Source organism: Phyllostomus discolor, chromosome 12 (genome assembly GCF_004126475.2).
Source record: "Phyllostomus discolor isolate MPI-MPIP mPhyDis1 chromosome 12, mPhyDis1.pri.v3, whole genome shotgun sequence".
Classification (NCBI taxonomy): Eukaryota; Metazoa; Chordata; class Mammalia; order Chiroptera; family Phyllostomidae; genus Phyllostomus; species Phyllostomus discolor.
In genome coordinates this window covers 20,621,140-20,645,534 of record NC_040914.2, presented here as the reverse complement: position 1 = coordinate 20,645,534, position 24,395 = coordinate 20,621,140, and the positions used below count along the sequence as shown (strand labels likewise).

The 24,395-nt window shown below is 57.4% G+C and overlaps 1 protein-coding gene across 1 annotated transcript; it reads right to left on the bottom strand.

Annotated features, from left to right (window-relative positions):
- Positions 1-943: 943 nt before the first annotated feature.
- PRR12 (proline rich 12) lies at positions 944-24,276 on the bottom strand. Its single transcript, XM_028529358.2, has 14 exons — positions 23,730-24,276; positions 22,039-22,151; positions 20,790-20,951; positions 17,395-20,705; positions 16,236-16,902; positions 14,286-14,677; positions 8,347-8,463; positions 8,046-8,179; positions 7,321-7,793; positions 4,310-4,435; positions 4,097-4,194; positions 2,414-2,560; positions 2,208-2,303; positions 944-1,922 (listed from the first exon to the last, which is right to left on the bottom strand). The coding sequence occupies exons 1-14, from the start codon at positions 23,813-23,815 to the stop codon at positions 1,776-1,778; spliced, it is 6,069 nt and encodes a 2,022-aa protein (XP_028385159.1). The 5' UTR covers positions 23,816-24,276; the 3' UTR covers positions 944-1,775.
- Between the last annotated feature and the right edge of the window lie 119 nt (positions 24,277-24,395).

Genomic DNA, 24,395 nt, shown 5'->3' with positions numbered 1-24,395 from the left:
GCCAGGTCCCCAGTAGGCGACGCAGGAGAAACAACCACACACTGATGTTTCTCTCCCTTCCTTTCCCCTTCTCTAAAAATAAATAAAATCTTTTAAAGAAAAGTGTCCTCATATGATAAGAAATCAAAATAAAAATGCATCAAAACCTCATACTTTCCCCTTACAAAGTGGACCGTAACCCCCTCTTCCTGCATGTGTCCAGGGTTCCTTCATGACTCTCCTCTAATGAACAGGCGGCAGAAACAACAGAACTTGATGACCTAAAATTCTTGCAGACCCCCTCGCTCTGAGGGAAGCCATGTCATGAAGACACTCAAGATTCCCTATGGGCCAGGTCCATGTGGCAAAGAACTGAGTCCTTCCACCAAGAGCCATGCCAGTGAGCCACCTTAAAAGCAGATCCTGCCCTGGCTGGTGTGGCTCAGTGGATTGAGCACAGGCCCAAGAACCAAAGGGTTGCTGGTTTGATTCCCAGTGAGGGCACATGCCTGAGTTGCAGGCCAGGTCCCTGGCAGGGGGCGCTGGAGTGGCAACCACACATTGTGGTTTCTCTCCCTCTTTCTCCCTCCCTTCCCCGTCTAAAAAATAGATAAAATCTTTACAAAATAATAAAAATCAGATAACTGACACTGCAGTCAAATCTCTGCCGACTGCCACAATCATGACAGACCCTAGGCCAGTCCCCCGCCCCGGCTAACCTGCTCCCTAGTTCCTGACCCTCAGAAACTGTGCAATGATAAGTGGTTCTTGTTTCAAGTGGCTAAATTTTGGGGTGGGCTCTTTGTTACACAGTGAGACATCAGGGATACAACGTCGCCAGCCCAAGCACCTCCCATGGCTCCAGAAGAGCCACATTCCAGTTCCAGAACATCTGCCGGTGCTCCGCCCCCACCCCACCCGGGGCCACCAGACGCCGCAGGACAGAGCCACTCCAGCCTGCCGGTAAAGTGTTTGCTGTTGGGTTTTCGTTTGGCTGGTCGTGTGTACACAGTGTATACAAGTTGAGTTGTACAGAAGCCCAAGAAAGAGCAAGAGACGACGGGCAGTGGGGAGGTGGGAGCAGAGGGGTTAGAGAGAGGGAAGAGGGCAGGAGAGACCGATAAAAAATAGAACCACATCCAGACGACAATGGGATGGGGGCGGTGTGTGTGTTGGGGGTGGGGGGAGACACAGACAAATCGCAGTAGAAAAGGAGTGGGAGGGGGCAAGGGAGGGGACCCTTCTCCCCCCTCCACCTCCCCCGCCCCCCACCCCAGGTATGTACAATAAATAAGATTAAAAATAATTAACAAGATGCGTTTTCCCCTTCCCATCAGACACCGAAGGCCCTGAGGAGGGAATGGCCTTTAGCAAAGATCTTGGCCTGTAAGGGGGGACTTGGGGGTGAGGGGGTCCCCCAACTCTCTAAAGCCACCCCACCCCCCTCAACCATACATAGACTTTTCCTATACATTATGTACAAGGTGGAGGGGGTGGGGGCTGTGGCCGTGGAGCGGGGCCAGGGGAGAGGGAACCGTTACTAAATAGACATTTATACATATATATAAATAATTTCTCTGTACACCGGACAGTGGGAGGAGCGGGGGGAGAGTGGAGAGGGCCTGGGAGAGGGGTGAGTCAAACTCTGAACCCTGCCCTGCGGGGGGCAGCACGAACACACCCAGACTGGTGACCCCCCCTCCCTGGCAGCAGGGCCCCAGGGGTAGCGCCTAAGGACACGATTCTGTCCCAGTTCTCGGTTCGTGTGGGAGGTGGGCCCCCCAGGCCGGGGTGGGTCACCCACAGCGGCTGTGGGCCTGTGCTTGGGCCAGCAGGTCACTGAAGGAGTCGAAGAGCTGTTCCAGCCACGGCTGGTTCCGCATGCACTGCTGGACCACCTCCTCCTGGCCCAGGTCCTCAGCACCGCCCTCTATGGCCAGGGTCTGCAGGGGTTGAAACGTGGAGCTGCGGCGGGCGGCCACCAGGGCCTGGGGTGGGAGGAGGCAGGGGCCCAGGGATTAACGTCCCGGGGAGAGGTAGGCTGGGAGCTGGACTCCCGGGTCTCAGGGAGGCGGGGAACCCTGGGTCTGAGGGAGGAGGGGCTGGGGCCTAGACTTCTCTGGGGCTGGGGGCCTGGCTTTTGGGTTTGAGGAGGGAGTACTGGGGCCCCAGACCCCTGGGTCCATGGAAGAGCCCATGAGGGTACAGCCCAGGGTGGACGGACTCACCTGGTCCCGGCAGCGCAGGAAGGTGTGGTACTTATAGTGGTGAAGGGAGTGGTACAGCGTGTAGTATCCTGACTTGTCCAGCTCAACCTTGAACTCCTGTTCAAGGTGGGCCGATGGGGCAGAGAAGCCTCAGCGTCCCACCTAGCCCCGGGCAGCAGACCCTCTCCCTGCTCCCCCTCCCCCTGCCCACCCCTCACTGGCCTTACCTGGGCCCGGACCACACTCCTCTTGAGCTTGCTGAGTGTCTTCCGGTTGTAGGGTTCCCCAGCCGGCCGCAGCCGCACGGCCCCGTCTTCAGGGGAGCCCTCCCCACTCTGCTCCACCTGCAGCTGGGGGAACGTGTGCAGGGCGTCCTGCAGGAGGAAGAGGGTGGTTCAGCGGACACTTCCCCAGGCCCACACACCCCGAACCCAGTGCCCAGTTCTCAGGTTCCCTGAGTTGTCAGATGCCTCAGTTTCCCCAGGCTGTAGATCAGGAGAAACAACTGAGAGCCTGCTCTCTTCCAAGGACCAAGGAGCCTCGGCCTGCCTGGTGACCTTCATGTGCCTGTGGCATGTCCTGGAATTCTCAGACACCCAATTTCCACCCGGAAATCTCAGAGCTACCTTAGTATCCTACACAAAATTCCAAGAGTTGGCCTAAAACCCAGGATCCCTGGCGCCAGGCTACCATTCTGTCCAGTGACCCTCTGACCTGTCCTAATATGGGTGCACGCTGGAGACGCTGCAGGTCAGGTCCAGACCGCTGACGGCAATAGAGTGAGTCATAAAATTTTGGGTTTCTGGGCACGTGTGAAAGTAATGTTTATGCTATACTATAGTCTATTACGTGTGCAATAACATTCTTTCTAAAAAGGAAACATACATACCTTCATTAAAAAAAAAAACAAAACAGTATTGCTAAAAATGCTGACCACCATCTGAGTCTTTGCGAGTTATAAGCTTTTTTGCTGGTGGAGGGTCTTACTTTCAATTAGTAAACAAAAAATGCAAGTATCTATGAATTATAATAAGGTGCAGTATGCCTGTATTCCATAATGGCTTACTTTCTTTTCTTTATTCTTTTTTTAAATAATGGATTTCTAAACCCTAGCACGACACCCTCTCCACTCTTCTTAGAGCCAGAGGAGCAGTCGCTCCCAGAATTCTGAGTCACCCTAACATCCCGCCCAGGGTTCTAGAACTAGCATTTTAGCCCCTATTTTCTGAGGCAAACTAATATCCCACTAAGAATTATCAGAGCCAGCCTCAAACCCATCCGAGAACTCACAGAACTAGACTAGCAGCCCCTACAGGATTTTCAGGGTGGGCTAACATTCCATCCCAGGAACCTGAGTCACCCTAACGTTCCACCCCCCCGTTCTCGGCAGGACATGGACATCCTCATCAGAATTCTCAGGGCTATACTCACACTCTATCCCAGGATTCCCGGCGCCACCCTGACATTCCACCCCAGTGCCCTAGGCAGCTCCAGCGAGGAAGTACGTAGGTGACTTAGTACTTAAGCCTGAGACTCTAAGAAGCTGCATTGTCGATGGAGAAGCCATCTGACTCTAAGCAAGTCCTTGCTGCTGGTCCTGTCTACCTTTTGTCCCCAGACTTGCGCTCCACAGCCACACTGTGCTGGGCCTTCCCAAAAGCCCGTCCCAGACCTTTGCCCCCCATCCCCACCATCCTGGCTCCCCTCCCTCTGGGCCTATAAGGCTACAGGGAACCCCTCGAACCCCTCCTGACAGCCCTGCCCTCATTTTTCTCCTGGCCAAGCCCGACCCTTCCTAAGACTGCCCCCTCCACAGGTTCCTGGGACCACCGCAGTGGTCAGCGTGTCCACGCATCCACCAGGCCGGATCTCTGGGCCCCTGACGGCTCCTGCCCAGGCCCTCCAAGCACCTGCAGGGCCGGGCTCAGCGACAGCCGCTTCAGGACTTTCTTCTTGTGCTCATTCAGGAGGCCATCAATCTTCCGCATGGGTGGGAGATACAGCTCATCTGAGAGATGAGGAAAGGGTGTGAGAAGAGCCGCGGCCACACAATGTTGGGGGGAGGGCAACGGAAGGGTTGGGGGCCTGGGTGCCCAGCTCCCTCCCCCCAGGCCACAACTCACCATGCGTGTCCTCCAGGGCCTGGATCATGTCCGGGTCCAGGGCTGTGCTCACCAGCATCTCCACATAGCTCCGGTACATCTCCCGCATCGCCCGTGTCTTCAGTAGCCGCCCAGGCACCGCCCGCTCTGGGGGAAAAACTTGGAATGTGAGCTCATTATTCCAACTTGCTCCTGACGCTACCCGTATAGTACTTTTCTCTCTCTCTCAAAACATCGATTCATCGTTTCATTTATGCATGCATTCACTGTTTGACTCTTGTATGTGCCTTGCCCAGGGATTGAACCCTCGACTTTGGTGTTATTGGGATGATGCTCAAACCAACTGAGCTACCCGGCTAAGGTGTGGCAGGTGGCGTTCTAAGCACCAGGGACCAGGAGAGAGATCCCTGCTCTCGGGGAGGCCCAAACCCACAGCAGAGGACTGACAGGAACCAGAGCCACGTGATCTCAGGGACGCATCACAGGCACTGAGACCAGCTAGCTCAGCCTGGCGAGTCCGGGAAAAGGTCACCGGAGAGCTGATGCCAGAGTGATAGGAAACAGCATTCCAGGCCGGTAAACTTCATTCCACGGAGCTTCGACAATGCCTAAAGAAGCAGCATAATTGGTTTCTAAACCAGTGAATCGAATCCGACAGATCAGATCACAAAGGGCAAGATTGGAGGAGGATATAGGAACAGACTGGAGGTTATCGTTGCGAACCAGAACGAGCAGGACTGCCGGCGGGATGTGGACGGGACAGAGGCTTTTTCTGGGAGGCGTCAGGAAGCCATGGAAGAGCTGTGAGCACGGTGGGGGATGAAAGTAAGTGCAGAAAAGACCCCTCTGAGGCCACGTAGGGGATGGACTAGAGGGGTGAGACCAGAGGATAGGGCAATGAGCCTGGTCAGAAAAGAAGAGGCTGGAGCCGGGCGGCAGGGGCAGGGTTGTGGGGAAGAGAGAGGGGGATGGGCCGCCAGGGCAGTGGGGTGGGGTTGATGGAGGGGACAGAGAAACGCATGGTTGCCCTGAGGGCCTGGCCCGGTGGCCGGGGGACTGTCCTTGAGTTGAGGCACGTAGGACCAGCTCAGTGGAGCTGGAGGCAGGGGCTTTGGGGAGGCCTAAAGGGTGTTCAGCGAGGAAGATACGAGTCTTTGCCTCATTGCACATTTGTGGGAATCTGCCGGGTGATAGGTGGAACGCGAGAAGCGACAAGGACAGACATTCATGAGAAACCCTTGGAGTGTCCGGGGGGTGGGAGGAAGCACAAGCAGCGGGGCCGTGGAAGCCTCCAAAATACCCCTTAGGAGGAAGCATGAGCAATGTCCACTTGACATATCCACATTGAGGGTCCCTGGTGACAGCTGTGACTTCAAAGGGTCTGGAGTGACCACTGGGCAGTGGGGCTCAGACCCCGTGAGGCCTCACCAAACCCACAGCGCTCCCGTATCGCTCCGGGCAAAACCCTGCCACGGGCCACAAAGTCCCAGGCTCCCCGTCCCTCTTGAGATCTGGTCCTGCTCCTGCTCTGGCCTCACTTTCTACCCTCTCCTCCTACTCGCTCCAGCCACTGGCCTCCTTCCTGATCCCGACACACCCAGCCTGGAATGTTCTCTCCCCCAAAGTCACATGACCCAGCTGCCTTCAGCTCTCCGCTCCAATGTCATTTCCAGAAGCCTTCCGCGACTCTCGCCCTTTCTCAAAAGTATTGCCCAGGCTACTGCCTGAGTCCTCTTTACTAGATTGCCTTCTCGTCACTGTCTTCAACCCTCCCCCGCCTCACAGCGATGACTCTTCTTTTGTATTGGTTGGTATTCGATTGCACAACACATTTATCCGATTCACTCCCAGCTGGACTGTGAGCTGCCGCAAGGACACGTGTATTTGTCTATTCTGCTCACAGCAGGAACGGCACTTGTGGCACACAGTAGGTGCTCAATAAACACCTGAAGCAAGGGGCTAAGGAAGCTGGAGGGGAGTGCACTAAAGGAAGGGGAGGGAGCCTCTCCTCTTTGCAGCCTCTTTCCAGAACTTTCCATGGGGAATACAAAAAAGGGAGCATCAGCTTCCAGGACATGGGAGGGTGGCTGGTCTTGAGCAAGCAAGCCAGTTGGTTTTGAGGTCTCCTTGCTGGGCTGAGCAAAAGCTTCAGGGTCTGCAGACGCAGGTCAGGCTCATCCTCCCCATGGAGGGGCCCCAGTCGAATGAGGTGAGGAGAGAGAGACCCAGGCCCAGAGAAGGGCACTGAGCCTTGGAAGGGGAACTGTCTCCTTAAGGGTACAGAACTGTCTCCTTAAGGGTACAGAATTCAGCTCCTCCCCATTTCCCAGGCTCAGAAAACTCAGGCCGGCCAGGCATGTTCACGGCAGCACCAGCCAACCAATGCCAACAACCCAAATGTCCAGCAGCGGGCGCGCAGACCAACAGAACGTGCTAGATCCATACAATGGAAGATTATTCAGCCATAAGAGGGAACGAAACACCAATAATGGGTGAACATCAGAAAAATTATGCTAAATGAAAGCCAGACACAAAAGACCGTGTATTATACGATTCCACTTACACTCAATTTCCAGAAGAGGCAAATCTATAGTGACAGTACATTACCGGTTGCTCAGGGCTGGAGGGAGGGGAGGGGAGTGATGGCCAAAGGGTGCAGGGTTTCTTTCTGGGGTGATGTCAACGCTCTACAATTCACTGCCAAGATGAATAACTCTACAACTATACTAAGAGCCAATGAATCATATGTTTTAAATCCGCCTAAGTTTTCCCATCTGTCTATGAGGATCACAGCAGTATATCTACCTCTAGTGTGAAAACTACACAAAGAATTTAGAAGACAGCCTACTGTGTCAGTAAGCGCTACATAGTTGGTAGCCATTGCCACTATTTTCAATGTACTCATTACTGAGACTTTCCTGTCGACGCTCCCTGGAGGCCTCGGGACAGCCCAGACCTGTGCCTCCTTCTGAAGGCTCGGGAGTCACCTCCCCAAGCCTCCCCACCAGCCTCGTGGCTGCCAAGGGCCTCACCATCCTCGCTGGGTGCCCCGGGGGACGACTCGGAGTCGGAGGAGCTGCCCGGTGGGCCCCCGCTCGCCGAGGCGTTGCCCGCCACCTCCTTCAGCCACTTCTTCCTCTTCTTGGGGGGCGGCTCAGCCTTCACCTTGGTGGGCCGGGCCTTGGGCAGCCGGGAGGTGGCAGGCTGCCCGGTGGTGAGGCTCCGCTCTGGCCGTGTCTGCCGCCCGCCGGTGCCCCGCTCCCCACGCAGTGGCCGCTCCCCACGTGTCACCCGCTCCTTCTCCTTTTCCTTCTCCACAGGCCGAGGTGGGGACAGCTTCTCAGGGGCAGGGGGCTCAGGAACGGCTGTCTCGGGCATCTGCTCTGGGGGCTTCTCAGGTGGTGTCTTGTCAGGGGTCTCGGGCTTAGGAGGCGGAGCCGAGGCCTTGGGGGTAGGGGCAGAGCTGCCCCCAGCAGAGGCGGGGCCCTTGGCCTGCCCCGAGCGTCTGGGAGGGAACACGGAAGGGACTGCAGTCAGCAGAAACCTAAGAAACCCAAACTCTCCTCCTTGGGATCCCCCTGCCTGGCCCACAGCTCTAAGCGCAGAAGAACCATCTTCCTCCTGGACGGAAACAGATGACCTGCTGTTTCCTCTCTCTGGGTCTCTGTCCCCGCCCCCCGACTATTTCTTCTACTGCACATTCCATCCCCTTGCCGGTCAGCCCTGCCCGCCACCTGCCCCCCAGGCCCCACGGTACCTGACAGGCGCTGGGGGCCGGTGCCAGGGTTTCCGAGCACAGACCCTCACGTAATCCTTCTTGTTGACGTTTTCCAGAAACTTCACATAAAGGCGCTGGTACCGGTTTTTCGCGTCCCCAAAGTAGCCCAAATACTATACAGGAAAAGAGGCACAACAAGGATTCCATCACCCAGTCCATCCAGGCAGCCTGGTGCCCAACATTCCCATCGGGCCGTGGGCCATGATGGCAGCCGGACACCTCCCTAGCCTGGCCCCGCCCCGCCCAGGGCCCAAGCCCTCACTGCCCTCAGCAGGCTTACATTACTGGTGGCGCAGAACTGCCGCTGCCCGTCCTTGATCTCCGGGGTGAATTTCTGCAGCAGGGCCTTCTGGACGCGCCAGATAGGTGGGGGCTCTCTGCCGGTCTGCAACGCCAGCTGAGGAGGGCACAGGGAGGCTGGATGGGTCAGCCCCCGTTCCTACACCGTGCCCCCAATTCCTGGCCCTCTGACCGCCCTCAATACCCCCTCCCCTCAGAGAAAAGGCATCATGGTCAAAAGAGAGATCAACAAACATCCACCCTGGCTGGCGGGGCTCAGTGGATTGAGTGCCAGTCTGCAAACCAAAGGGTCACGGGTTCGATTCCCAGTTAGGGCACATGCCTAGGTTGTGAGCCGGGTCCGAGGTATGGGGCACACGAGAGGCAACCACACACTGATGTTGCTCTCCCTCCCTTCCCCTTCCCCCTCCAAAATCAATAAAACCTCTAGAAAAAGTAAGCCTAATTTTAAAAAAAAGTTTTAAAAATAAAAATAAATAAAATCTTTAAAAAGAAAATCAACGGACATAGATATCTTTTGGCTCTGTGACCTTCTCAGCCCTGGGGACACAGCTGGAGTGTGGCCCTGTCCCAGTACTCCCTACCCAGCCGTTCATTCTCAGGCTACAAGGCTTCCGTCGCTGTAGCCCTGCGGTACGATGGTGCAAGCCTCCCACGTGGCTCAATGTAACGACAAAGCCCACGTACCCACCCACCCACCATTTTCCACACACCACGATGGACCCCGGCCTACAGAAGTGAGTGAGATTGACAAAGCCTTTCATGAAGTCTCCCTTAGCAAGGTAGCAAGACAGACAAGCCAATAAACAAAGCAGGGCGAGGCGGTGGCTTGGGCCAAACACAGGCAGGTGCCAGGTCACCCAAGACCATCCATTCCATCAGCCTATCCACGATGGGGCAGGACTCGATGGTAGAAAGGCTCTCCCATCATCACCCCCTGACACCCTGAGACCCTCGCCCACTGGAACCGACAGATGTGTGTCCAAGCCAGCATCGGATCTTGGGGAGTGAGGCAGGCAGCAGGGGACACTGGCACACACACTCACAAAATGACAGCACATGTCCCAAACGTGTTAATTATGGGTGCCCCTGAAGCCTAGAAGAAGGACCCTGAACTCACTCTGACTCCAAGAATGCTGCCTGGAAGAGGTGACACCTAAATGAGTCCGTGGAAGGACATGTCTCCTTCCCCGAGGGGACTGGGTGATGACTGGGGGCTGCCAGGGAGGTGTGCGACAACTGTGACTCTCCAAAAGAGCAGCTGACAGGAACAGGTCAGTAAAGAGTAAGCACAGAGCAGGAAACGTGCGCTGAACACTGTGATGACCCAGAGATGAACAGGGAGCGGTCCCTGCACTCGAAGACTCCACAGTCAAGTCATACAACAGCATTCAGGTGCTAACTCCAATTGATTGATCATGGCTGCCCCAGCCCCAGCAGCAACCAGTGTGGGGATCCATTAATAACGTCTGCCACTGGCAGCAGCTGCCGCACTCCAGACTGCGTGCCAGGTATTGGCTATCTACTCTCGGTTTGGGGTCAACTGCTCTCACATCCATGATTTTTCATGTCCCTCAGATGAACCAGGGGAACACGAAGCAAGGGTTACCATAACCTGATGAAAATGAGGTCGGGAAGCTCTTGCCTGAGTCTCGTACAAGAGTGAGGCAGGATGGGACAGGGATGTAGGCGCCCCAACCTGAAGTGCTTTCCTCCAAGACACCACGGTTCTCAGCCCTCCCTCCCGGCTCCTCAGCGAGCCAGGCCCAGAGGCCCAAGGACTGAAAAGTCTGTTTACCTCCCGCCCCACTCCAAACCCTTCCAGGACCTCCAGTGCAGATCCCGTAGGCTGGCACACAGAAGCTTGGCCTCAGGTGCCTCTCCCTTCACTATCCCCTCAAAGCTCATCGGACAAGTCCCAGACATTCTGAACTCCAGGCTTTTCTGCATATGCAGGGCCCCCCACCAGGGTTCCCTGTTCCCTTTCAATGTGAATACGATGTGCCCTGTTCAAGTTCTCAGAAGCCTTTGAAAAACGCATCATTGCAATGCACCCCTACCTCTCTCTCTTCCCACTACCTATATGCCTTCTCTAAGCAGCCAGCTGATTCTCTAGCTGGACTCAAGTCCGTGGGCTCACCACATCCCAGTTGAACTTGGCGTCTTCCCCCAGACACTTTTCCTCCCAGGATCCCACCACACCAACCAGTCATTGGACCTAATCGCCTGGCAATCATCTTTGCCAGCTCCTCCACCAGTGCCAGTGAGTCCCAAAGCCATGTCCCTCCTGCCTCTCCTCTTGTCAATCATATCACCAACTACACCCACTTCCACTTACTAGGGAATTTTCCCCACCCACAGCCCCCAAATGCTGACCTGGACCAATCACATCCTTGTCAGGGAATACGAACTGTGACAAGCCAAGACAAGGGCAGTAAGCAACAGGATGTGAGTTAGCTCCCAGCTATGAGCCTGGTGTTAAGGAGAAAACTGCAGGGCCCGCCCATCAAGGACAGTCACTATTGCAGAACTGATGCCGCAGACAGACAGTCATCAGAAGTGGACACCTCCCCAGCCACCTCCCTGCAGACCAAGGGCCCTGGCAGAGCCTGGGCAACCCAGAGCAGATTCTCCCACTGATCCCAGCCCCAGCACTCACTGTCCGGGCACTCAACCTCTTGCTTCCTTGTACAACACAAGCACTCTATGCTTTCCATCACCACAGGGCCTTTGCACAGACTGTTGTCTCTGGCTGGACTGGTCTCCCCACACTTTTCTCCGTCCAACAAACTCTTGCATGCTCAGAGTTTACATTCTGTTAATTCTTCAACACCCCCAAGGACTGAGACTTCATATGACCCATCCTGGGTTACAGAGGAAGCAGAGAGAGAGCTAACCCCACACTCTCCCGCTCAGCAGACCATCCCCACACGTGGCTCTTGAGCACTTGAAATACAACTAATCAGAATGTTCTATGGCTATAAAATGCATATTGGGCTTCAGAGACTTGGTATTTAAAGAAAATAAAACAAATTTTTCTATATTGATTACATGCTGAAATGCTATTTTAGGTATTCTGGGTTAAAGAAATTACATTCCTGTGGCTAATCTTATCCATCTTTGAACTTTTTTAAAATGTGGATCCAAGAATGCTTCCAAGATGTATGTGACTCATGATATTTCTATTGGACTTACTGTTCTAGGAAAGAACTATGGCCCATGGCCCATTTTTATAGGTCTAAGAGCTGAGGATGGTTTCTACATTTTTTAAAGAATTGTAAACCTGCCCGGTGTGGCTCAGTTGGTTGGAGCATCATTCCATAGAACAAAAGGTCACGGGTTCGATCCCCGGTCGGGCACGTACGAGAAGGCAACCAATTATTTCTCTACCACACTGATGTCTCTCTCCTCTTTCTCCTCTGTCTAAAAGTAATGGAAAAAATGTACTTGGGTGAGGATTACAAAAATACGGTACAAAAGAAAAAATAAAGAGTACGAGACAGCCCTGGCTGGCATGGCTCAGTGGACTGAGCGCCAGCCTGTGAATCAGAAGGTTGCCAGTTTGATTCTCAGTCAGGGCACCTGCCTGGGTGGCGGGCCAGGTCCCCAGTTGCGGGTGTGTGAGAGGCAACTAATCAATGATCCTCTCACACATCGATGTTTCTCTCCCTCCCTTCTGCTCTCTCTAAAATGAAATAAAATCTTTTTAAAAATTAAAAATAAAGAAAGAATATGTGACAGAGACCCTGAGCGGCCTGCAAAGCCAAAAATCTTTGCTATCTGGTCTCCAGGAAAACTTGGCCACACTGCCCCAGAGATTTGCCCAAGATCACCAAGATAAGTAACAGAATTAAAGCTCATAGGACACCTCCGTGTGCCAGCCACCGTCAGAGCACAGGACAAGCCATGACACCCGAGTCCTCACACTGCATGGTCAGCCCCATTATACAGATGAGGAAACTGAGGCACAGGAAGGTTCAACACCAGTCTAACTCAGAAGTGGCAGAGACTGTGCCCACTTCAACCGCACACATACCAAAGTGGCAGAGATTCGCTCCAGGCAGGCTGAGGACGAAGCTGGGCCCCCCACAGCTGTGCCGCCAGCCTACCCTTACTCTAGGCAAACGAACGAGTCCCCACATGGGATTGGTGGTTCGGCCCTGGGGCTCTGCGCCCCCCCCCCCTTATAACTCACACTTGTGTTGTATTTTAAGCATCTGAGTCCTTGCCTGGTCCTCTCCCCTATGCCACCGGGGAGGTGGTATCAGATGGCCCTGGCTCCAATCCCGGCTCGGCACTCGCCAGCGGAATGATTCCCTCTCTCTAATCGTGAACTTCCTCATCTGGAAAGCGGGGGTGACCGTCCCTGCCTCAGAGCCTGCGCTAGATGCCTGGCTGCTGTTACCGTCAGTGTTTGATAGAATTACACAGAAAATGGCGGAATCTGGTGACGACAGCATAAGTTTCCAGATCCCAGCCACGACTGCCCAGGAAGGCTACTTTACCGTCCTGAGCCTCAACTTCCATCCCTGTACGATGGGGATAGTAATCCCTATATGGGAAGGCGATTACAAAGATAAAACTTGAAGACAATTTTGCATAACAATACAAACAGATCATATTTTGCCGCATACAACGCGCACGTTTTTGTACAAATTTTTGAGGGAAAAACAAGGATTAGACATGGATATAATAGTTCTGTGTTTAACATGCACAAAACAATGAGTCTACATTTATACACCGGAGCGCATTATACGCGGCACAATATGATACTTACTGCTACTGTACAGTACGCTTAGAACTGGTGAAAAAGATCAACTTCGTGGCACACACACATCATCACAATTCGGAGGGCGGGGGGGATGACGACGATCAAACTAAATTCTGACCAGGCCGGGTCCCAAAGTCTGTCCCGTTCCTATAGCTGGTGGTTGTTCACCACCTTCCCCGCCCGTCCAGGCTGACTGGCCAATAATGAATGAGCCTCAGTAGTTGTGAGGGTCAAATGAAATAACGCGCACCGGGCGGGGCGCGCTAAGAAGGGCTGTGACGACTACAGGGAGAGTGGGAGGGCGGGCCGCCAAGGGGACACGCGCAAGTCACCATACGTCACGTCCGGTGGGAAGCACTACCGGGGCGCCTGACGCCACCTATCCTGGTCAAGCACTTTCATGAATCCCCTGATCTGAGTCTTACCTGTCCAAGGAACCAAGCGCAACAGAGGCCAGCCAGCGTTCCGGAACGCAGTACGCAGGTAACGTTTTTGGCTCTGCAGCCCAGGCAGGCTGAAACTACCCGACTCCGCCACTGTCCGGGGCAAAGCTACCATAGTGACACGCAGGCGGTAGGCGTGGCTACGTGCAGGAAATGGGCCACATTTAGCCCTTGCGGGCTGAAGTTGGCTTTTGTGGAAGAACTGGAAGTAGCGAGTGGGTTGGTCGGCATTAAATATTTCGAGCTGCCTGACACGTAAGTACCCCCAACTCATTGGCTGTTATATTCAAAGCGGATGGGGGGTGTATTCACAGTATGTCTTTGCAACGCCTGATGCCTTCACCATTACCGCCCAAGTCACAAAGCCATCTCTTGGCTTGCGCTATGAAATTAGGGTACCCGGAAGACCAGACCCTCACCTGCTGTGGTCCTTATCGTAACCCCAGCACTCAGGGTAATGGCAATCAACCGTTAATAATCGTCTTATCTTAGTTATAGATAATATACACAAAGTAATATCTCCGCAGAGGCCCCGCGCTCCTAGCTGGCCACTATCTGCCTGGGTAGACTAGGAATGCAGAAGGGCCCCGTGGGTCTGTCTTGGCCACCGCTACACCTGCAGTCGTCAGCCGGTCATCCAGCAGGTGCTCGGCGAACCAATGGCCGAATCCATCAGGCAGAGTCATGGGCACGCTGGGGACTCACCTTGAGGGAAGGTATATCCTCAGCGCGGATGACGAACTCGTCACGCTCGCGGAAGATGCCTTCACCGCCGCTCTCACCGGCTTCTTCGTCTGTCTCCCCACACACGGCCGCGGTCTCCTGCTTCTTAGCCAAGTGCAGGGGCCGGGCGTCGGGCGGCTCGGGGTCTTCCGGGGACGGGGCAGCGGGCTCCTCTGGCGGGGCAGCGGCAGGCGGGGGTGGGGGGGCGGGTGGCGAAGGCAGGGCTGCTGGAGGCGGCGGAGGTGGCGAGCTAGGCGCAGGGGCTGGGGCCACCAAAGGGGGTGGCGAGGGCAGAGCTGGTGGTGGGGGTGGCGGCTGGGGCGATGGGGCAGGTGGCGGAGAGGGTGGGGGCTTCTCCTCCAACATCGGGGGCTCTGGGGGGCGAGAAGGGCCGTCAGGGCTGGATCCCCTGCACCCTTCCCTCCCGGAGCTTCAATCTGCTCCCCGTCAACAACCCCGGCTTGTCCCTCCAGTTTCCACTCTTCTGCCAGCGAAAGGTGCTCCCAGCCCTTTCCTAGTCTCCTCTGGGGGTTGCCAACCCAGCCCACCCTGTACCCCGACACCCCTCCTGATGAAAAGTTCTTCAGCTACTACTGTCTGTGCCTTCAACTCCACCTCATCTCCGCTTACTGTTGCTCTTGCTTCTCTTTCAGACACCCCGCCTGACCTGCTCACCTGTCCCATCTTGTCCCCTCCCTAACCTTCTATACCCACCTGTCCCCAGACACCTACGGGAAGCCCAGGTGGCTCTAACTTCTGTCCAGCGTCCTGTTCTTCCTATCCACACTGTTCATCGCTGTCTTTCCAAGCCTCCAAAGGCCCACTGTCTCTTCGTGTAGTCCTAGGTCCCCACACCATAGCTCAGTGTCCACTCTCTCAACCCAACGCCGATCATCTCTCCCCTGCCCCAAGCCTAGTGCCTGACATACCTCCAAGTTCCCCGAACCTCTTTCTCTTATCTCTTAATCCACATGTCCCTTCCTGTGACAACACCTCTGCCCTATATGGGCACTCAGGTCCCCACAGCCCTCTGCCATGCCAGAGCCCTTCCCTGAGACCCTTTCCTCAGCTCCAGCGCTATCCTGAACTGAATCTGTCCCCCAACCTACTGGCCGGTCTAATCCTGAAGGTCGCTTTGCTGCCTTAGTGGCCCTGGTCTGGCTCTAATCCCAGTCCCTCCCTGTTCTTGCCAATTCTGCAATCCTTCCCTCCAGGCCTCTACCTCCTCCTCAGAAGCCCTGTCCTTCTCCATCCCCAGAATAATCACTGTTCCTTTATGCTGACTCCCCATAGGCTTTGGTAACGCCCCCATGAGCCCTCCAGCTCCCTCATTAACTGCCCCAAATGCCCTCTTCCAAACCCTAACGCCTCTGCTCCCCTCATCAAAGGCCCTTAAATTTTGTCCAAAGCCTCTCTCAGAGCAGAACCCTACCACCCAGACCCAACCACACTCTCAGGCTTACCCTGCCTCCACCCACAGGACCTGACTGATCAGCGTCCCTGTCTCTTGAAATGACCCTCCCCAAGTCTCCCTCTGCCCCTCAGGTGCTCTGTTCTTCATCACGCACCACTAACCCCAGAGCCCTTCTCAGGCTCTGGGACCCCATCAGTTTTAAAAGCTTTCTGAGCACACTATTACCCCGCTGTCCCCAGAACTTACAACCTGCCCTGCACCCCAAGCTCTCTAGCACCCACCTGGGGGGCCCTGCTAGTCCACTGAGCATGTGTGGGCTGAGAAAAGCACATGGGCGTAGCAAAACATACCCTTCTCAAAACATTTGTTTGCTCATCAGAAGGTTACCTCCAGAAACATGCAAATCTACATCAACTAACAGTGTCCCCGGAACAGTACATAATCCATACAACCATCTCCAGTGTCCCAAACCACAGGAAGCCCCCGTGCCGCCCCTGGACCATCTCCCCAGAGCTCACCAGGTGTGCCGCTGCTGCTGGCACTGGGGAGCCCTGGGAGGGGGGGCGGCCCTGGGACCGAGGCCTCGGTGGCCAAGGGAGGCCCATCCGAGGCGGAGGTGTCCTTGGGCCCAGCGAGGGGAGGGTCATCGAGGGCAGAGATGGCCGAGGAAATGCTCTCCTGCAGGTCCCGGTTCTTGGCGACAGAGTCTTCCTCATCCGAGGAAAAGGAGGGCAGTGTCTCGAGGTTCCGTTTCAGCTCCTCATCCAGCCGCTTGCAAGGCGAAGGGCAGCCCAGCCCCAGCCCCTCACTTTCAGCAGCCTCGAGAGCGCCCCCCAGCCCAAAAGCGCCAGTGGGTGGGGGGTGTGGCACAGTGGGGGCAGTGGGGGGCTGGGGCTGCAGGCCTCGGGTGGGCACGGAGGCCGCCACGCTCTTGGGGGGGCTGAGTGGAGGTGTCATGCCCGCCTGGTAGAGTGGTGGGTGGCGCTTGCCTGACTTGAGGAAGTCCAGGAAGGAGGCCATGAAGCCAGACTTCATCTCCGGCTGCTTCTCCTCTACCTCCTTGATCTTGGCCTCGATCTTTTCCCGAGTCAGGCTCGAGTCCAGGCTATTGTGATCAGTGCCTGGTATGATGTCTCCTGATGAGGCTCCGAGACCCTCACCGGCTTTGGGCACAGACAGCTTGATCTGGACACAGGAGCAGTGGGGAGTCAGGGCCCAAGTCCCCTCCATCCTCAGACCCGAGTCCAGAACCCCCGTTCCCTCTGCACTTTAGTCCCTGAAGTTTAAACCCCCAGGTTCTCAGCCATTAGAATGCTGGAATTCAACGATACACACCCTTTTGCTGATTCCTGAACCCTAGGGTTCAGTTCCCTCCCACTCACTGACCTCTCCTCGCTCAGCCCAGCCCAGGGCTCCAGACCTTCCAAACACCAAGACTCAGGAATCTAGGATCCCCAACTGATAACCAAAACTCCAACTCCCTGCCTCCCTGTTGAACCCAAGTCTCCATTCTCAGAGCTCTCCAACTGTGGAACCCCGATACCAGTCCTCAGATTCATTTCCTCACGGTCTTAGAAACATGAACCATATCCCCATCACATCCACAAACCTCAAGTGTGGCCTCTCACACTTTACTATTCTCTAAAACTCAGATATTGGGGACCCACTCACCCTCACCTTAAGTGGCTTCAGGGGCTCCAGCCGGGTGCCCCCTGCTTCCTCGGCCTTCCTGCCCCGGCCACGACCCCGACCCCGGGGTTTCTTGGCCCCATCGGTGGGTGTGGAAGTCGAGGCTGGCCCAGTGGCGGTGGGAACCTCCAGCGGGCGGATCCTCGGCCTGCCCCGTGGTCGAGGTGGGCCATCACGCTTGGCCTTGGTGGGCTTGCGGCCACGGCGCCGGGGGCCATCAGGGCCAGGGTTGGGTGGACAGAAGTCAATGTCACCCAGTGGTGAGAGGGCCGGGCGGGATCGGCAGCTAGACACCAGGTCAGGCAGACGCCGGGGGTTGAGACGGATGTCAGCAGGCACATCCGCCTTGTCCTCGTCCGCCTCGAACTCGTACTCCTGGGCATATAGCTTCTTGGGTGTCTGGAAGGGAGGGTCACGGCGCCGGAGCAGGTGGAACGAGGATGTCTTGAGCAGCTTCTTTGGCTTGGTAGAGCAGAAGATGGGCGAGGTCAGGCCTCCCTTGGGCTCTGAGGCAGGTGGTGGCGGAGGCGGTGGGGGCGGCGGGGCTGCCTGGTGTGGCCCACTCTGGATCAAGCCCAGAGGCTCGGCGTTGACTGTGGAGGGCAGCTCAGGTGGCTTGTTGGGGTCCAGGCCTAGGCCCGGTGTCTCGGGCCCTGCTCCAGATGCTCGGCTGGGGCAGTAGGGCCCATAGGGATCATAGGCAGGGGGGCCAGGAGGGGGCCCAGTGCCCGCCTTGGGATCGCCTTCATCCTCAGGTGGCCCGGCCTTGCCATAGTCGTCTGCTGCCCCTCCACCGAACATCTCCTCCATGGTGGGGAAGAAGCTGCGCTCCTCGTCTTGGAGCAAGGAGTCGGGGAAGCAGATGGAGGTGAGTGGCACAAAGCGGGGGGCCTTGGTGCCCTGTGGACTGGGGCTGCGGTAGGCCCCAGATGGATCCTTGCCCTCGGTGTTAGGTGGGCCCACGCCAGTGTCACCAGGCCCCGGAGGCAGCGGTTCTAGGGCCCCAAGCAACTCCTGCATGGCACCTGGCGGCTCCAGGCCCTCCTCTGGTCGCAGGCGAGGACTGGGCGCACCAGGCTCTAGCCCATGGCTACGGAGATGAGCCTCGAGCTGGAGAGGCATAGGTGGTGGAGGTGGGGGTGGCGGCGGGGGCGGTGCCTGAGGTGCCCCATCACGGGTAGCTGGTTCAAGGAGATGGACGCCGACTTTGGGGTTGCTGGAAGAGGGGCTGGGGGTGTGGCTGAGGACGGAGGGAAGCAGCTGCGGAGGTGGAGGAGGCAGCACCAGTGGGAGGTCAGGACCCCCAGCCTCCAGGAGGAGGCCGTGAGGTGTGGGCTGGGCAGGCTGGGCTGATGGAGGTGGGGGTGGCGGGCTCTTCTGGAGAAACGCCCCCAGCTCCTTGGCAGCTGCCCCATAATGGACGACGGAGGTGGCCAGCCCCTCCGGGGTCTCGCCACCCCGTTCTGGCCCTTTCTTCTTCTCCTTCAGCCTCCCCAGGCCCAGCTCCAGGGCCGCTGTTGCACCCTCATCAAGGCTGGCGCTGGTACGGATGACGCTCTGCAGGTGGTACCTCTGGGGATCTTCCTTGGCCAGCTCATAGGGTGTGCCTGGGGGACCCCCGGCCCCGCCACTCCCTCCAAGTCCTTTGGAGCCATCTGTTGCCCCATCTTCACCCACCAAGCCATCGGCCCCTGAGGTCCTTGGGGGGCTGGGCGCCTGTAGGAGGTGCTGGATGAGGAACTCCTCGTCCTCCGTGCGCTCAGCAGGAGGCCCCCCGGGACCTGCTAGCAGCTCCGAGCCATCTCCCTTGCCTTTGTAGCCACCTGCTCCGGCTGCATAGCTGCTGGCTCCTGGGGGAGCCAGGAATGGGGCCGAGGCCAGGACAGAGCTCAGGTATTTGCCAGGGGCTCCTGGAGAGCCAACTCCCGTCGGGCGACCGGGGGCAGGTGGCGACTGCAGCGGGCGGATGATATGAGAAGGGCTGGCCTCTCCGCCGCCACCTAAGGAGCTGGGACCCCAGCCCCCTCCATGGCCCGAGAGTGCTGGTGAATGGCCAGTACTATAGCTGAGTGAAGGGCTGGCCGTGGGCAGCCCCTGGGAGTGGGCTGCTGGCCCTGGGTATGGCTCACCCTGCACCCCATACAGCTGCCCCTGCAGCTGGTCAGGGGAGTAGCTCTGACACGTGGCTAGGCCAGGAGGTGGGGGGCCGCTGGGGGGCTGCGGAGGCCCTCCTGAGTAGCTAGGGCCTTTGCTCAAGTCCTGTGCTTGACCCCCTCCGAACCCTTGCCCGTAGGCCTGGGGTCCTAGAAGCCCCTGGGGCTGACCAGGAGAATAGGCCTGGCCTCCTGCCCCGCCAGCCCCAGAGGCCTTCCCGGTGGCATAGGCCGCAGCTGGCCCCCCCAGGCTCTGGCATTTGGGTGTGGCAGTTGAACGAGGTGGCGGGGGTCTGTTGGCACCCCCGGCAGCTGCCCCATAGCCACCTTTGCCTGTCTTGTAACCGGGTGACTGAATAATGGGGCGGTAACCTCCGCCACCACCCCCAGCCCCACCTCCTCCGGTTGCCTCAGGGCCCGCAGCACGGCCCGATGCCCCGGCCGTGGCTCCACTGGGCCCAGCCTTGCTAGGCTCACCAGCACCTGGGGAGGGCTCCCCACCACCCAGGGGACTGCAGGCCAGGTTGGCCCGATGGCCCATGGAGGGATAGCTGCCGCCACAGCTCAGGTAGTGCTGGAGGGCATGGGCTGGCGGTGGGGGTGGTGGGGGCTGGGAACTGGCCGGCCGCTGGTAGTGCTTGATGACAGTGTCCTGGCGGGGTAGGGCCCGCTCGGGTGGTGGTGGGCCTGGTGCAGCTCCCGAAAAGTTGTAGAGCTGCGGGGAGGATTGTTCAGCGGCGGCAGCAGCAGCGGAAGAAGAAGCCAGCAGGTTGAACTGAGTGGGGAGGTGCCGGGGAGGTGGAGGTGGGTCTGGGGGACCAGGACGGTAAGGGGGAGTCTGAGCCGGGCCAAGACCAGCGGGCCCCAGGACACCACCCCCCGCCAGGCGCTCAAAGCCTAGCGAGGACGGCACCGTGGGCGCCTGCGAGGGCTTCAGGTGCAGCACATCATGAGGGGACAGGAGCCCGTTAGCTGGGGGGCTGAACGGGGGGTCCTGGAGGCTGAGGGACGAGGGCACGGGGAAGGGGCGGCTGCCGAAGGAAGCTGGGTGCTGGTAGGCCGACAGGGCTGAGGAGGATGGAAAGGTGCTGGAACCCGGCAGGGCGCCTGAGATGAAGAGCTCCGTGGGGCCTGGCGTATGCATGGCTGGGAATGATGGAGGAGACCGTAGGTCAGGGTGGACCACGAGCCAGCCCCACCCTGGCCCTCTTGAGTCGGCAGTGGACTTACCTGTTTGCCAGGAAGGACTGCGGAACTGGGAGAGGAGAGAGGAGGCAGAGGGGCCTGGCTGGGGGCCCCGGGACTCCAGGGCTGAGATGAGGTTCATGACGGAGGCGTCGGGCCCTGCTGAGCCCGCGTGGTGAAGGCCAGTGTCGAAGAGTCCAGAGAGGCCTGGCCAGAAACGGGGGGGAAGCGTCAGCTAAGTAGGTAGGGGTTCTGGCTGGGTTGAAAGGGGAAAAGCCAGTGGAGACAGTAAACAGGACCGGGTGCAATGAAATCATAAGGGCAGGGGGCCCAAGAAGAGAAAAGTAGACAAAGGAATTGAAAAATCCAGAAGTGAAGGAAACGAGGAGATAAAGGTAGGCTGTGAGGCAAAAGTATTTGAGCAATTCCAGCAAGAGTAAAGGATGAGATGTCTGGAACCACCAGGAAGAACTAGAGGACAAGTAGAAACAGGATGAATGAAAATGAGAGGATCCAAGTAAAAAAGGGGCGGGGCATGAAAAAAGGAACCAATCAGGAAGGTCAAGGATCAAACTGGACTAAGCATTCTCATGGCTAGTTCACCAAGCAAGAAAGGCCATTGGATCAAAAGGGAGCCAATCAGAAGCCTTACAGGCAGAGAGGTAGTGGGGGAGAATAAGCTAGTATGCAAATCTAAGGAAAAAGGGGGAGGTCCAAAGAATCAGCCAATCAGGAAGAATTGGAATCAGAGAAAAAGAATTCAGATAATCAGGCCCTGGCCAGACAGCTCAGTTGGTTAGAGTGCACCTCCCCCCCTTCCTTAAGCCCAGGTTAAAGGTTCGATCCCCAATCAGCGCACATACAAGAATCAACCAAAGAATGCATAAATAAATAGAACAACAAATCGATGTTTCTTACTCTCCCCCTTCCTCTCTAAAATCAATAAATTAAAAACAAACAAAAAAAGAGTTCAGAGAACCAAGGAGCCAAAGAATGGGCAAACCCAGAGAGAAGTGAATGGGTGGGCTGGAGAGGCGGAAAAGCCTGGAAGAGAAGGTGGGATTTGGGGGCTGTGGGGATGGGGCCAATTGGAACCAAATAGGCGGGGCCACAGCCAGAGGCAGACGAATCCGGTGTGAAATTAAGCAGCCACTTATCAACCAATCAGAGGAAGAGGAGAAAGGGGCGGCCCAGGAGGCAAGGCAAGGCCAATTAGGAGGGGTGGAACTTTCACCAGCCAATCAGCTACCTCAGAGGGAGGGCCAGCCCAAGCAGGGCGGGACGGGGGCCGTACCTGCAGGGTGATGGTTGGTGGCATAGCTTTGCAGTGGGTGGGGGGCTGCGTAGGCCTGGCGGTGTAAGATGTCCGTCTCGGGGTGCGAGGTCCTGGAGCTGCCATAGACCAAGCTGGAGGGAAGGGGGAGATGTTAGGGTATACTCCAAAGCTGCCCTCGGAGAAGGGAACTCAGCAAATCCCCTGGGGAGTTGAGGGAAATCTTCCAGCTGAATGGGGATTATCCTAAGGAAACTTAGGCCCTAAAGGAAAGAAAACAAGGCAATCGGGGTGCCCAGCCAAAGAACCATAGAAATGCCCCCTCGAGCCCCAGCAGCATAAAGGGCCCTGACTTCCAGGAAATAGAGCCCAGGTAGCCTCACGTTTACAAACACAGAAACACGCACAGGTATGAGACAAACACACAGAGAGGGTGAAGAGTCAGAGGAAGTGCGTCGAGTTTAAAACGTGGACCTCGGACCACACACAGACTCCCACCCAGCCGATGACACAAGACCCTGGGGCCCAACCCAGAGCCGTGCACAGACGCCCCCTCTTCTACACACACGTGGGGACATGCAGGCCCTGAACCTCCTGGAGTGGTGCAAAGCCAGGCGGGAGCAGTAGGTAGATTGTTCCCCAAACAGCAGGGCTGTGGGATGAGGAAAGGACAGTGAAGCACCAGAGAAAAGTGCAAACATGAACACAGGAAGGCCCTAGGCTTGAGGTTCAAATGCATGGGACCATGCAAAGCCAAGTATGTGTGCCAAGAGTATCCAACTCACCTGTGGGGAAGGAAAGATACAGAGCAAAGAGTCCCGCATAGAACTAACACACGTGTGATCATGTCCAGCCATGCTGGAAAACCCAGGTGTGTTGGGGGAGGGAGTTGGTTTGGGGGAGGGAGTTGGTTTGCGGCAGGAGAAGAGTGAGGGCACAACACAACACAGAATACCAGGTACACACGCACAGGATCCACACTCACACACAGAACCACACACCCGAATATTCCCATGCAATAATGGCCCCGATCCATAGCCCAGACTCAAAGAGGTCGAACACTTCACTCCTCGCCATCAACTAGGATTCTCTGCCTTTGGGGGTGAGGAGTTAAAGGGGGTGTGTCTCAGATACCAGAACACCCCCCCCCCCCCGCGCTCCCCCCTTACCCTGCTACACACACGGAACCCCAGTTTAGGAAGGGGGCGGGGCCCCGTACCCACTCTGCGCGCGGAATTTCGGGGGGGCCCCGAGTGGCGCGGCCTCGCGCAGCTCCGGAACAATGGGACTTGGGAGGGGGGGCCCGCCCCCCAGGTCTGCATTCTAATTCTCCTTTCCTTCCCACCTTTGCAAGAACAGAGCCTGGGACGCGGTGGGGGGGAGGGATTTGCAAACCGGGAATCCAAGGATGGGGGAAATCCAGGCCTTGCTTCGCCAGTCCCTCCCACCTTCCCAAGGCCTTTTCGTCCGAAATTGTTTTGCATCCCCCTTTTCCCGCTGCATCTCTCCCTTTGCATGCCGGAGCTAGCTTTGGCGGAGTTTGCAATTTGTAAACTGGGGCGGCGGCGTTGTTGTAAACCGAGGAAGGCCGCTCCCTCGCAAGCCGGAGGGGAGTTTGCGATGCACGCGTCGCCGGGCGGGCCCGGCCGGACTTGGGCCGGCTTGGCCCCCACCCCTTAGACCCTTCCTCCAGGCCACCCTCGGCTCCTTACCTAGCTTTCGCTGACCTCTCGTAACTCCATCCCGCCCCGGCGCCGAGCGGGTCCCCGAAGCCGGCGCTGGGGTAGTTCCTGTCCATGAATTGGCCGCGGTGGAAATTGGGGGGAGGGGGAGGGGGGAGGGAAGGAGGGGGCGCGCGCGCGCTCTCCTCCGCCGCCGCTCCCTCCGCTGCTGGTTTTTTTTTCCCCCTTCTCTCTCTTTTCTTTGCTACCGCCGAAGGCCCGGGAAGGCCCCGGGCGGGGGAGGGAGGGAACAGGGGCGGAGGGGCAGGCAAGGGAGGGGGTGCAGTCGCCGAGCCAAGGAGGGGGGAAGGGGGGTTCCCCCTTGAGGGAAAGGAGAGGAGGAGGGACCCCGCTGTCTCCGCCTTTGCCCCGGCGCTTGCAAGTGAGAAGAGGGGAGCGCACGCTCAGGAGGGGGCGTCCCGGGCGGCCCCGGGGTGGGTGCGGGCGCTGGGTGCTCGCTCTCTCGCCGCCACCGCCGCCACCTCCTCCTCCGCTGCGCTCACGGTGCAGCCATCTTTGCACAAGGCGGCTGGGGGAGGGGGGAGGGGAGGGGAGGGGGGCGGGCGGCGGGGTGTCTGGCTGCGCTCCGCTTCCTCCCACAATCCCGTGCAAATGCAAAAAAAAAAAAAAAAAAAAGAGAGAGAGAGAGACAGAGAG

Excerpts from the sequence above, each read along its gene's own strand:
- PRR12 (XM_028529358.2), bottom strand. The coding sequence starts at position 23,815 with ATGGACAGGAACTACCCCAGCGCCGGCTTCGGGGACCCGCTCGGCGCC. Across the intron at positions 20,706-20,789 it reads CAGTCCTTCCTGGCAAACAG|CCATGCATACGCCAGGCCCC; the intron begins GTAAGTCCACTG and ends CATCATTCCCAG. Across the intron at positions 16,903-17,394 it reads AGCCCCTGAAGCCACTTAAG|ATCAAGCTGTCTGTGCCCAA; the intron begins GTGAGGGTGAGT and ends TCCTGTGTCCAG.